Source organism: Xenopus laevis, chromosome 5L, assembly GCF_017654675.1.
Source record: "Xenopus laevis strain J_2021 chromosome 5L, Xenopus_laevis_v10.1, whole genome shotgun sequence".
Classification (NCBI taxonomy): Eukaryota; Metazoa; Chordata; class Amphibia; order Anura; family Pipidae; genus Xenopus; species Xenopus laevis.
Genome location: NC_054379.1, coordinates 161,154,917 through 161,167,311, shown reverse-complemented (window position 1 = coordinate 161,167,311; position 12,395 = coordinate 161,154,917). Strand labels below are relative to the sequence as shown.

General features: G+C 36.5%; 1 protein-coding gene across 2 annotated transcripts in view; it reads right to left on the bottom strand.

The window, feature by feature from the left end:
* Positions 1–605: 605 nt before the first annotated feature.
* Positions 606–12,395, bottom strand: part of tfap2b.L (transcription factor AP-2 beta L homeolog) — a 29,598-nt gene continuing 17,808 nt past the window's right edge. Inside the window, 3 exon segments of one of the 2 annotated variants that reach the window (NM_001094232.1) lie at positions 606–3,376; positions 5,927–6,068; positions 11,935–12,053. In NM_001094232.1, the coding sequence (NP_001087701.1) occupies positions 3,079–3,376; positions 5,927–6,068; positions 11,935–12,053 (559 nt within the window). In that variant the 3' untranslated portion in view covers positions 606–3,078. 2 annotated transcript variants of the gene reach the window in all.

Sequence of the window (12,395 nt, the reverse complement as noted above, 5' to 3'; positions counted from 1 at the left end):
AAAGCTGAAATACAACAATAACACAACAATTTTTTTATTTATGTAAATCACTGGACAAGAACCAAACTGCTATCCATGACTATTATAGAGTGTCTAAGGAACAGAAAAATAGTAAAGCTATCTAGGATCAAGCATTTTCACCCATTCACAGAAACAGACTCACAGATAAATAAAACCATAATCTTGCTCGCCATATATACAAATTCCTGTTAAATTAAGCATAAATAAATATATACAAACTCAACATTAGTTTTACCTCCTGACTTTTTGTCTTTTCTTTTAACAAGTAATCAGACCTCTATTCTTTCACAGATGATTTTTGTCCCCCCCCAAGAACCATGCCAATACATATGAAAAGGTTATCGCTTAGAATGACAAACTGAGGAATTCTTACATTTTTTTTTTTCAGTTTATTTTCCAGGATGTTCAGCTTAATTGATATCGAGATTTAATGAAATTGGGTGACATGACATGCATATTTCCACCAAATATGAATAACAATAAAATTCAAAAAAATAAAAACTGCTAAATATTGTCAGCACAAATGTGTTTTTTTTTCTTTTTTCTCTTTTTGTTGTTTTTATATTTTTGTAGGCTTTTTCAAAGTGTAATTCTCATTTCAGATCACATGCAAGGCTCGCTTGCTTGCCTGGCAAAATGTTTAAAATAATTAAGGGTTAAAAAAAATGTTACAGCCACTGAAAATAGTGTTTTTTGTTGCTAACAGACAGATGTGCAATTAAATGCAAAAATAAAAATCCTCATGGAAATTGATTATTCTATATGGAAGAGAAGGCCGTTTGTTGATCTTGCATCCAAGCAAGCTAAATGGGGTAGTAGAAATAAGTAGAACGCTTAGTCTGCTGCATTAAAACTTTTTCCCGTGAGATGAAATGAGCAAAAAAATGTAATTTTAATGATAATAACTAAAAAAATGCACTACCAATTTATGCCAGCTGTTTTAAAGACAGTTCGGTAAAAATGTTTTATGGAAACTTAAAAATTGTGTTTTTAGGATATTTTGGGCAATCTGTACAAATAAATGTTGAAAAGGTTTCTAGACTATGGGACTGGTCCCCTGTAGGGGCCTGATGCAGACGATGGGGCCCAACCAGTTGGGATTAATGCCCAGATATTAATGGATGTCCTGAAAGTCAGTTAGGGTGTGATCTGGACTGAATATTTCATTGTTGTCCTTGATGTTCTTTAAAGTACAGTAAGATGAAGGTTATTCCTTGTTATGAGCTAAGAGGGTACCCCTGGAACTATAGCAGGGTGACTGTTACCCAATATTTCTATATATCTGTAACCTTGTTATGAGTTTAGGGGGCCCAGTCTGAAGGTCAGTTAGTGGGAGATTTGGGGTGAGTGTTTATTTGTACCCTGGGTACCCCTGGAACTATAGCAGGGTGACTGTTACCCCAATGTTTCTATAAATCTGTAACCTTGTTATGAGCTTAGGGGGTCCATACTGATGGCCAGTTATGGGGAGATTTGGGGTGAGGGCTTATATGTGCCCTGGGTACCCCTAGAACTATAGCAGGCTGACTGTTACCCCAATGTTTTTATATATCAATAACTTTATAATGAGCTAAGGGGGTCACCTGAACAAATATTTTTCAACACTGGAAAGCCGCAGTGCAAAATATTTTGGAAATAAGAGCAATACAGTGAGTTATATATAAAAGTCATAATCATCAAATACTGGGTGATAAAAAACCTGCAGTATTGACCTTTTCATCTGGCCTTGCAATGAATGATAATATTTTAGTACAGAAATGTCATGATAAGGCCTCATTGCCCAACCTATGACCCTTCAGCTTTTGGGGGGGGTACTCTGAGTCGTGCTTTATCAACAAATAAAAAGACACATGATAGGAAACACTGTTAATGTCACCATCTTTCTTATATTTTATGCATTACTAAGATTTTCCACACTCCTACCAAGACCACTAGATGCTTGGACTCCCTAATAACATCTCTAGTTGTCAGTTATTGGGATTGTTGGTATTCATACCAGCCCAGGAAAACCCACCACTGGCAGGAGGGGTGCACTTGAGTTCAACAGCTCCCAAGAATTTTTGTAATCTGAAAAGTTAACATTTTTGAGATTATACTGTGCAGCTCAAGAGAATGAAGCCTGTACCAGGAGCTTCCAATGACTTGTTCCACCACACCCTTTTGACATTGGAAGCAAGCCAAGTTTAAACAGACTGACCCATATTACTAGAAATTGTAGTTTCTCCCTAATATGAATAAACTAAAAAAATAAAATGTTGAGTGGTTTATAAACAAAAGCACTCATTTGTCACACTACATTTGTGAAGAGTGAGGACCCCTTTAAAAAGACTAAATTATGGGGTTTTTTCAACGTAGATAGCCAGAATTAGTTTAGCCAAGCATAACACACTTGGGAAATATTTAGGATGAAATTTCAATTCACATATCTTACAATGAAACGTCTGATTGGAATGGAAGAATAGAAAGTCAAAAGGGGATAGGGGACACCTGTGCCTTGTACAGAAGACAAAAGATCCTCTCAGAGCCATTGTTCCCATCTCACTTGTCATTTAAGTCCGGAGTTAGACGTTATACATGTTAAAGTTAGTGGTGGATTCTCACACACACATGTGGGGAAAACATCATATCTGAATGTTCCAAAATGTATCTTCTAATGCTTTTTTTCTTTTTTAATCTTTCACTTTTTTTTCTGATTCTGAAGGAAACATGTACCAGTGGACGTGCATTTCAGGAAACAAAGGAATGTGAAAAATTAAAAAAAAGAAGTCTTTTTTCAGTTATTCTCCAATAAATTACTGTCCGTTTGGGGAGATTCTAAAAACTGGAATTTTATTTTTCCCTTAAAAATGATGGCGTTACTAAGAAAAAGTCCAATGAAGGCTCTCCAGTTCCTCTGATTAAAAGCCCCTGTTTCTAGTCGTGCGCTGGATTGCAAATTCTTGGTTCAGTACCAGGGCTTGTTCTGATATATTTATATATATTTGTTTGTATTTCCCAAAGCCAGTCCTATATTTTTTTTAAAGCTAAAATTAAAGGTGTTAAAAGTATGTGCTTCTTTCATTTTCGGTGTTTTTCATCCTTGTCTCCGTTTTTGCTACCTGGTCCTTCCCCAGATGTATGCCTGTTGGCACTGTTATTCAGAAACATCTTGTCCATTCCTTTGAGGGCCTCGGTAAGGTAATTCTGAAGAGCCGTGAGGGCAGCACATATGGCTGGAGCACCAAAGCCGTGGGTGATGAGACTGAAGTGAGTCAAGCAGCTCTGGATTCCAGGTTCCAAAATTGGACTGGGCCTACTGTTGCCTATGGGTGTCCTGTCTTGGGCCAAAAGATCTGTGAACTCTTTACAAAGTTGCCTGGAGAGAGGGAAAGGTAGAAACAAAAAAAAAACCCATGGGCATTAAAAATGAGTTTCAAGCACAAAACATTCATTAAACATCTGACATTTACCATTTTACTATAAAATGTAGATTGCCTGCTAATTTGATGTAAGGCCACAGGTTGGACATCCCTGGTTCTCTTGATGCTTGAAGAGAAGGGCAATGCGTCTCTTCAGCTATTCTATTCTTCTCCATTTTATTCAAAAAATTCAATTTTTTAATTCAAAAAAGTTATTTTCTTTTTATCCGTAATTAAACAATATCTTGTTTCTCCCAACTAAGATATCTTGAATCCTTATTGTAAGAAAACAGTCCAATTGGGTTTAATGTTTATGTTTAATTATTTTTAGGCCACACGCGGAGATTCGGGGGGAGATTTTGTCGCCTGGCGATTAATCGCCTCGTCTTTTGAGCGACTATCTCCCTGAACTGCCTCAGCGTTTTTCCCCATGGGCTAGAATGAAAAGTCGCCTGCGCTAATGCACACGTGGCGATGCGTTTTCTCCCGAAGTTGCCTCACTGAGTCTCCTCGTGTGGACTAGCCCTTAAGGCACGGAGATCCAAATTGTGGAAAGACCCCTGATCTGGAAATCCCCTAAGTGTTCTGGATAACAGGTCCCATACCTGTATATGCAAGTATGTGCATTGACTCAAGGGAGCCTTAGAATTACCATCAACCTGGACTTGCATTGTGGTAACAACATGGAGAATTGCACTTTGCTCATTCCATTGTGTTTGTAAATAAGAGCTCAGATGTAAATCCTAATCCTTATTTTGCCCACTCCACCCTTTCCAATGGACTTGGGCTGACTTTGGGCTGCAGTCCAGAGTCATTGCTGTTTCTCCCTCTGTCTTTGAATAGATACAAAGTCTCTGACCGACAAAACTCCCTAATTTAATTATGCCCAGGGTGAAAAGGTTGCGTGGGGTAATTGGTGCTTTGCCCTGCCTGTCAATCAAGATTTGAGGAGTTGGTTTATTTTATCAAAATTCAAATCAGATTTAGAAACAAAACTTGAACAAATTTGATTATGTTCCTCTTCTGATTTCCTCTCTTCTTTTTCTTACTGCAGAGTCAACTAATATCAAAATATAAATGCCCCTCGTTTTATTTAAACTAATACAGACGGCTTTTGTACAACTTCCCATGTTCAGCAAATGCCAGAGGAGCTGCTGTAAGATGCCATGGACAAACGCTATTTATTAAGCTATTGGGGGCTGATAGTTAGGCCTTATAGTTACTATAATAATTACAATACCAAAACAGAATAGGCAGTTGGCCAGATTAGATCACCCTGCAGCACACTGATAAGATAGTCGGCGTATAAGGATTCCAATTAGATTTAAAGGGGTTTTTCACCTTAAAATTATTTTTTAGTATGATTTAGAGAGTGATATTCTGAGACAATTTTCATTTGGGTTTTATTTTTTATTTTTTGTTGTTGCTAGTGTCCAAATGACCTTAGCAACCATGCACTGATTTGAAGAGACTGGAATATAAATAGGAGAGGCCTGAATAGAAATTTGGATAATGAAAAGTAGCAATAACAATACATTTGTAGCCATACAGAGCATTTGCTTATTAGATGGGGTCAGTGACCCCCCCATTTGAAAGTTGGAAAGAGTCAGAAGAAGAAGGCAAATCGTTCAAAAATATAAAAAATTAAGACCAATTGAATTTTTGCTTAGAATTAGCCATTCTATGACATACTAAAAGTTAACTTAAATAGATAGTTTGATAGATAGAAGAAAGAAAGAAAGAAAGAAAGAAAGAAAGAAAGAAAGAAAGAAAGAAAGAAAGAAAGAAAGAAAGAAAGAAAGAAAGAAAGAAAGATGATTAATAGATGATAGATAGATAGATAGATAGATAGATAGATAGATAGATAGATAGATAGATAGATAGAGAGATAGAGAGAGAGAGAGAGAGAGAGAGAGAGAGAGAGAGAGAGAGAGAGAGAGAGATAGATAGATAGATAGATAGATAGATAGATAGATAGATAGATAGATAGAGATACATAGCTAGAGAGAGAGAGAGAGAGAGAGAGAGAGAGAGAGAGAGAGAGAGAGAGAGAGAGATAATAGATGGAGAAAGAGAGAGAGAGAGAGAGAGAGAGAGAGAGAGAGAGAGAGAGAGAGAGAGAGAGAATAGATAATAGATAGATGATAGATAGATAGATAGATAGATAGATAGATAGATAGATAGATAGATAGATAGATAGATAGAGATAAATAGAGAGAGAGAGAGAGAGAGAGAGAGAGAGAGAGAGAGAGAGAGAGAGAGAGAGAGAGATAAATAGATAGATAGAGAGAGAGAGAGAGAGAGAGAGAGAGAGAGAGAGAGAGAGAGAGAGAGAGAGAGAGAGAGATAATAGATAGATAGATAGATAGATAGATAGATAGATAGATAGATAGATAGATAGATGATAGATAGATAGATAGATAGATAGATAGATAGATAGATAGATAGATAGATAGATAGATAGATAGAGGCAGAGTAACCCAAGAAGATGAGGGTTGATGACTCACTTTGTAGCCAGCAGCATGTTTTTCCTGGAGTGCAGATCAGTGGGGTCCGTGTGCTGCCTGTTCAAGTATTCAGATACAGCTTTAGCTGGGAATTCTGTCTCACAAATATACCCAAAATCCCGAGCTAGATGTACAGCTTCACCTGGAAAGAGAGAGAGTAACATGAGAGGGACCGCCCACAAGGAATCGGCAGAGGAGAGTGTCTCCCTTGTACCTATAACCCAGCTCTCTGGAGAGCTAATAATGGGGTAAGAATTAACACTGTTACCTCCAATGGTGATATACAGGATATATATATATATATATTCACTTACATAAACAACATATGGGCCAATGCAATTAAAGTCCTTAACAGAAAAAAAACATATGTCCAATCACAACACTTCTTCCTCGCTGTTTGTTACCGGCCTAGTGCAGACTTGCCCAGACTTAGTAATAAAACAACCAGGAGTAATTACATTTTGCAATATTCTCATAACGGATATCGCATTAAGAAATGGCCATTTTAGTTCTCATTTATGCAATTTTGTTTCTGTTTACAGATATTATCACATTCCCAAATCTGGCTATTCCCAATATTCTATTATTACCAGGGGAAATGGCTGGTACTACAGGGGACACTGTGTCTGTATTTGTGTCTGTGGCTATTTATGTACAAAATCTATTTTTCATTTAAATACCCACAGTGCATTGCTCTTACCTACATTGCACAGAGGGAACTGTTCATTTTACATTTTAGTGAGAACAACCCTAATAATAAACCACTGAAAGTCACACTGACAATAATCACTCATTTTTGAGGAACTTTACATTTAATGGGGTGGTTCACCTTTAAATGAACTTTTAGTATTTTATACTATGGCTAATTCTAAGCAACTGTTCAATTGGCCTTCATTTTTTCTAGTTTTTGAATTATTTGCCTTCTTCATCCGACTCTTTCCAGCTTTCAAATGAGGGTCACTGACCCCATCTAAAAAACAAATTCTCTGTAAGGCTACAAATGTATTGTTATTGCTACTTTTTATTACTCATCTTTCTATTCAGGCCTCTCCTATTCATATTCCAGTCTCTTATTCAAATCAATGGATGGTTGCTAGGGGAATTTGGACCCTAGCAACCAGATTGGTTAAGATGCAAATTGAAGAGCTGCTGAATAAAAAGTTCAATAACTAAAAAAACACAAATAATAAAAAAATAAAACAAATTACAAATTGTCTCAGAATATCACTCTCTACGTCATACTAAGGGGTTATTTATCAAAGTCCGAATTTATCTCAATATTTTTTGCTAGAAACTCCAATCAAATGAGCTCGGGTTTTTTAAGCTTATTTATTATTACACACAGGAAAAATCGAATTATTAAGTTTTTTTCGTAATTTCCACCCGAAAACTATTGCCCGAAACCCAGCGCACATTAACAAATCATTGGGACTTCTCCCATTGACTTATATGCAACCTCGACAGGTCTGAGATGCCGGATTTTCAGATTCTGACTTTTCCATCCTTGGGGATTAATAAATTCCGAAAAAATCATGATTTTTTTTAAAAATATCACGAATTTTTAGTGGTTTTTGCATTCAGAGTTTAGTAAATAACCCCCTAAACGTTAATTTAAAGGTGAACAACCCCTTTCAATGTAAAGTTCAAAAATTTGTGATTATTGTCACTTTCAGGTCATTTATTATTAGGGTTGTTCTCACTGAAATGTAAAATGAACAGTTAGTTCACCATTAAATTAACGGGCACATTTAATAAGCTTGAGCGAAGGATTAGAATAAAAAATACTTCGAATTTCGAAGGTTTCTTTTGGCTACTTCGACCATCGAATTGGCTACTTCGACCTTCGACTTCAACTCGCACGATTCTAACTAAAAATTGTTCGACTATTCGACCATTTGATAGTCGAAGTACTGTCTCTTTAAAAAAAACTTGGACCACCTACTTCGCCACCTAAAACCTACCGCGGTACAATGTTAGCCTATGGGGAAGGTCCCATTAGGCCTTCCTAGCAATTTGGGATTGAAGGAAAATTGTTAGATCGATGAATTAAAATCCTTTGAATCGTTCAATTCGAAGGATTTAATCGATTTTTCCCTACAATCGTTCGAACGAACGAATTGCGGTAAATCCTTCGACTTCGAAGTCGAAGGATTTTACTTCGACGGTCGAATATCGAGGTTTAATCAACCTTCGATATTCGACCAATAGTAAATGTGCCCCAAAGTATGATGTAGAGGGTGATATTCTGAGACAATTTGCAGTTGTTTTTTATTTTTATTATTTGTAATTTTTGAGTTATTTAGCTTTTTATTCAGCAGCTCTCCAGTTTGCAACCTGGTTGCTCGGGTCCAAATTAGCCTAGCAACCATGCATTCATTTGAATAAGAGACTGCAATGCGAATAGGAGAGGCCTGAACAGAAATATGAGTAATTAAAAGTAGCAATAACAATAAATTTGTAACCTTACAGAGCATTTGAAAGCTGGAAAGAGTGAGAAAAAAAATCAAATAATTCAAAAACTATTAAAAAAATAAATAATGAAGACCATGTGAAAAGTTGCTTAGAATTGGCCATAACATAATAAAAGTTAACTTAAAGGTGAACCACCCCTTTGAAGGAAGAAAAATGCTAAAATATTTCCCCTTGAGGTTTCAGTCTGACAGCCAGGTGCACCTATAAATATAAATATATATCATAAGCATAATATGCATCATTTGTTGTAATTATAAAGACAATAGAAGTGACCTTGGAGTTCCATAGCAATAAAAATGCACAACATCAAGGGGCCGATTCACTACATTCGAGTGAAGGATTCGAAGTAAAAAAACTTCGAATTTCGAAGTGTTTTTTGGGCTACTTCGACCATCGAATGGGCTACTTCGACCTTCGACTATGACTTCAACTTCGAATCGAAGGATGCGACTATTCGACCATTCGAAGGTCCCCATAGGCTTTCCTGGGGAAGGTCCCCATAGGCTTTCCTAAGTTTTTTTGATCAAAGGATATTCCTTCGATCGTTGGATTTAAATCCTTCGAATCGTTCTATTCGAAGGATTTTATCGTTCGATCGAAGGAATAATCCTTTGATCGTTCGATCGCACTATTTGCGTTAAAATCCTTCGACTTCGATATTCGGAGTTAATTAACCCTCGATATTCGACCTTTTGTGAATCGGCCCCCAAATGTGCCGATATTATAAAAAGGAGGATATTTTTCAGAATAATCATGGTATCTTGTGATTATAGTTATTATTTATTGAGCTATATTATATGAAAATTATATAAAAATACATGTCTATTTGTACCAGTTTGTTGGGATGGGTTTGAGGCTTTGGCTTTTTCAGAATATAAATTAAATTAAATTAAAATCAGCTTTGTGTAGTATATATATATATATATATATATATATATATATATATATATATATATATATCTGCCTGTAATACTGTCCCTCAGCTGTGCTTTCCTCTGTCCACAGCCAAGTTATAGTTATGGGTTAATTCCATTTTAGGATCTCTGATGTCATTCTCTAATGTCATAAATAAAACCAAAGTATGTATTTTATTGTCTGGGTGTTCGTATTGATTAATGCTATAGTTTTAATTAAAGCTTTTTTGTTTATATTACGATTATCGATTTTATAGTTGATGACAGAATAATAACAGCTGCAGAATATTATTTTGCAAAAACAATTTTAGGTATGAGAAAATAATTCGGATTGATATTTGACAATATTAACTTTACTGGGTTGTGCAGGGTATAAGGTATAATGGAAAGAACTGATTTAAAACATTTTCAATTCTTAAAAATGAACACGTAACAGGGCATATTTATCAAGGGTGGAATTTCAAATTTGAACAACTTCGAAATTCGAATTCATAAAGACCAACAGAAATTAAGTTGAAGGTTTTTTTTTGGTCGAATAGGTCAGTTTTTAACTGAATAGGTCCGTATTCCTTATGAATCAAAGAAATAGCGCATTCGATCGGCATGTTTATCAAAGGTCGACAGTTGAAGTTAAAAAAACTTCGAACTTCAAGTTCAAAAAGATCGAATGGAGGTCGAAGTTTTTTTGGGGTCGAAGTGGGCCGAATTTAGCCTACTTCGAATCGTACACTTGTACTTCGAATGTAAGTCGATTCGAAGTTTTTTTTAACTTCAACCTTCAATCTCCCAAACTCCCCCAATTGCCTCCATACTAGCTGTAGGAGGTCCCCCATAGGCTAAAACAGCATTAGGCGGCGAATGGTTGAAGTCGAAGTTTTGAAGAGACAGTACTTCAAAGAAATTTGATCTTCGAACTTCGAAGTTTTTTCAAATTCGAATCGTAGTATGACTATTCCCTAGTCGAATTACACAAAAAATAGCTTGAAATTCGAAGTTTTTCACTTCGAAACTTCACCTCGACCTTTGATAAATCTGCCCCAAAATTTGTTTTTCCAAAAAAAACTTTGATCTTTCAAAGTCCACCAATTGACTCCAAATAGGTTCTAGGAGGTCCCCCATAGGCTAAAACAGCAATTCGGCAGGTTTTAGATGGCGAATGGTCGAAGTCGACAGTACATAATAAATTTCGATATTCACATTTTTTTCAAATTCAAATCGAATTATTTCCTAGTCGAGGTACACAAAAATAGCTCTAAATTCGAATTTTTTTAATTCGAAAATTCACCTCGACCTAAATCTGCCCCTAAAAAACGAAATTAAAAATTGTATCTGAATCAGGGCTTGGAATTTGCGTTTATATCTATATAGGGAGAGAAGAAATGAATTCGAATGGAATTCTTCTGAATTAATATAGAAAATAATACTGAGATATAAATATTAGATATAAATATTATATACATAGATATTATAGTAGATAGATAGATAGATAGATAGATAGATAGATAGATAGATAGATAGATAGATAGATAGATAGATAGATAGATAGATAGATAGATAGATAGGTAGGTAGGTAGGTAGGTAGGTAGGTAGGTAGATAGATAGATAGATAGATAGATAGATAGATAGATAGATAGATAGATAGATAGATAGATAGATATAGATATATATAAAATTAAAAAATAAAGGCAATAAATTAATAAAATAAAATCTGTCGCAAGTAATTAGTAACCAGTTGCAGCAACATTGTAGCAAGTCGCACAGCCGAAGCAACACAAAGCAAGAAACTGCCCGGAGACTGTACTTAACCCAAAAGTGTCTCCACCTCCCTTATAACCTGGGGGTCAGGGTGACCAGTGTCAGTAGCCCGTGGCAAGGAAGGGGTTAGTTATACACCAGTTCAGGTTTAATTATTAAATGAATCATAATGACTCTCTGCCCAGCGGTAACCACAGCGCAACCGCTTTCTCCGTCTGCGCAAAATAAATAGATAATAAAACGTTTGGCAGAACTACAACTCCCATCATCCTCAAGGGTATGTTTTGTATAGCCGGTGTGTGGATTTGTATTGATGTAAACAGAGAACTGTCCTTGCCAACAGAGCTTACAGTCTATATTGCTGAGCTCATGTTAGAGGCAGGGAAGGCAAATGCTGAATCCACGACCACTTAGTGATACATGACACTGAAATATCCCTACATCTATTCTCTACACTTCAGTTGGATTGTAGAATTGTCTTGGGAACCCCCTACAAACAATAATGTAACATCCTCACGGGTGTGGCTCAGAGTGCGGAGTTTTGATTATCTCCGCTGGGGCGGGGCCTGAGGGGAACGATAATCAACCTCTGGCAATAAGTGCTGCATAATAAATTATATGAGTACAAGTCAATAATAAGCCGCGGGTGTTGAACCTGCTCTGGATCTTGACTTGGCCTTGGGCCTCCGACATCCCTTATATGTATATGATGGCTCTAGTTCAGCAAGCTCTTTATAAAGGCCGCAATGGGAAATGAGAAACGTAAGCTCTTCTTCCACAACGCACCCGCTTATAAGCAAAGACTGTGTAGATAGGGCTGGGAGAGGGGGGAGGAGCAACTGTCTGACAGATGGAACTGACACTTACCTTCCACCAGGGAGGTCAGCAGGGTGACATTGGCTGCCTTGCGCCGGCCTGCGGGCAAATTCAACCCGATTTTCTCTAGTCTCTCCCTCAGAGATCGACCCCCGTTTTTTGATTTTGCTCTGAAATTGAGATGGAGAATAAACCGATTAAAGTCGGTTCGATAATCTTTATCGCACCAGAGAAAGGAGAGGGGGGGTGAGACAAAGAGGATAAAGAAAAAAGATGATAGATGTATAGGTTGTATTTGTTATTTTATTATTACACATTTTATTTGTATGATAGATAGATAGATAGATAGATAGATAGATAGATAGATAGATAGATAGATAGATAGATAGATAGATAGATAGATAGATAATAGACAGAGAGATAGAGAGAGAGAGAGAGAGAGAGAGAGAGAGAGAGAGAGATATGATGGAGAGACAGACAGACAGACAGACAGACAGACAGACAGATAGATA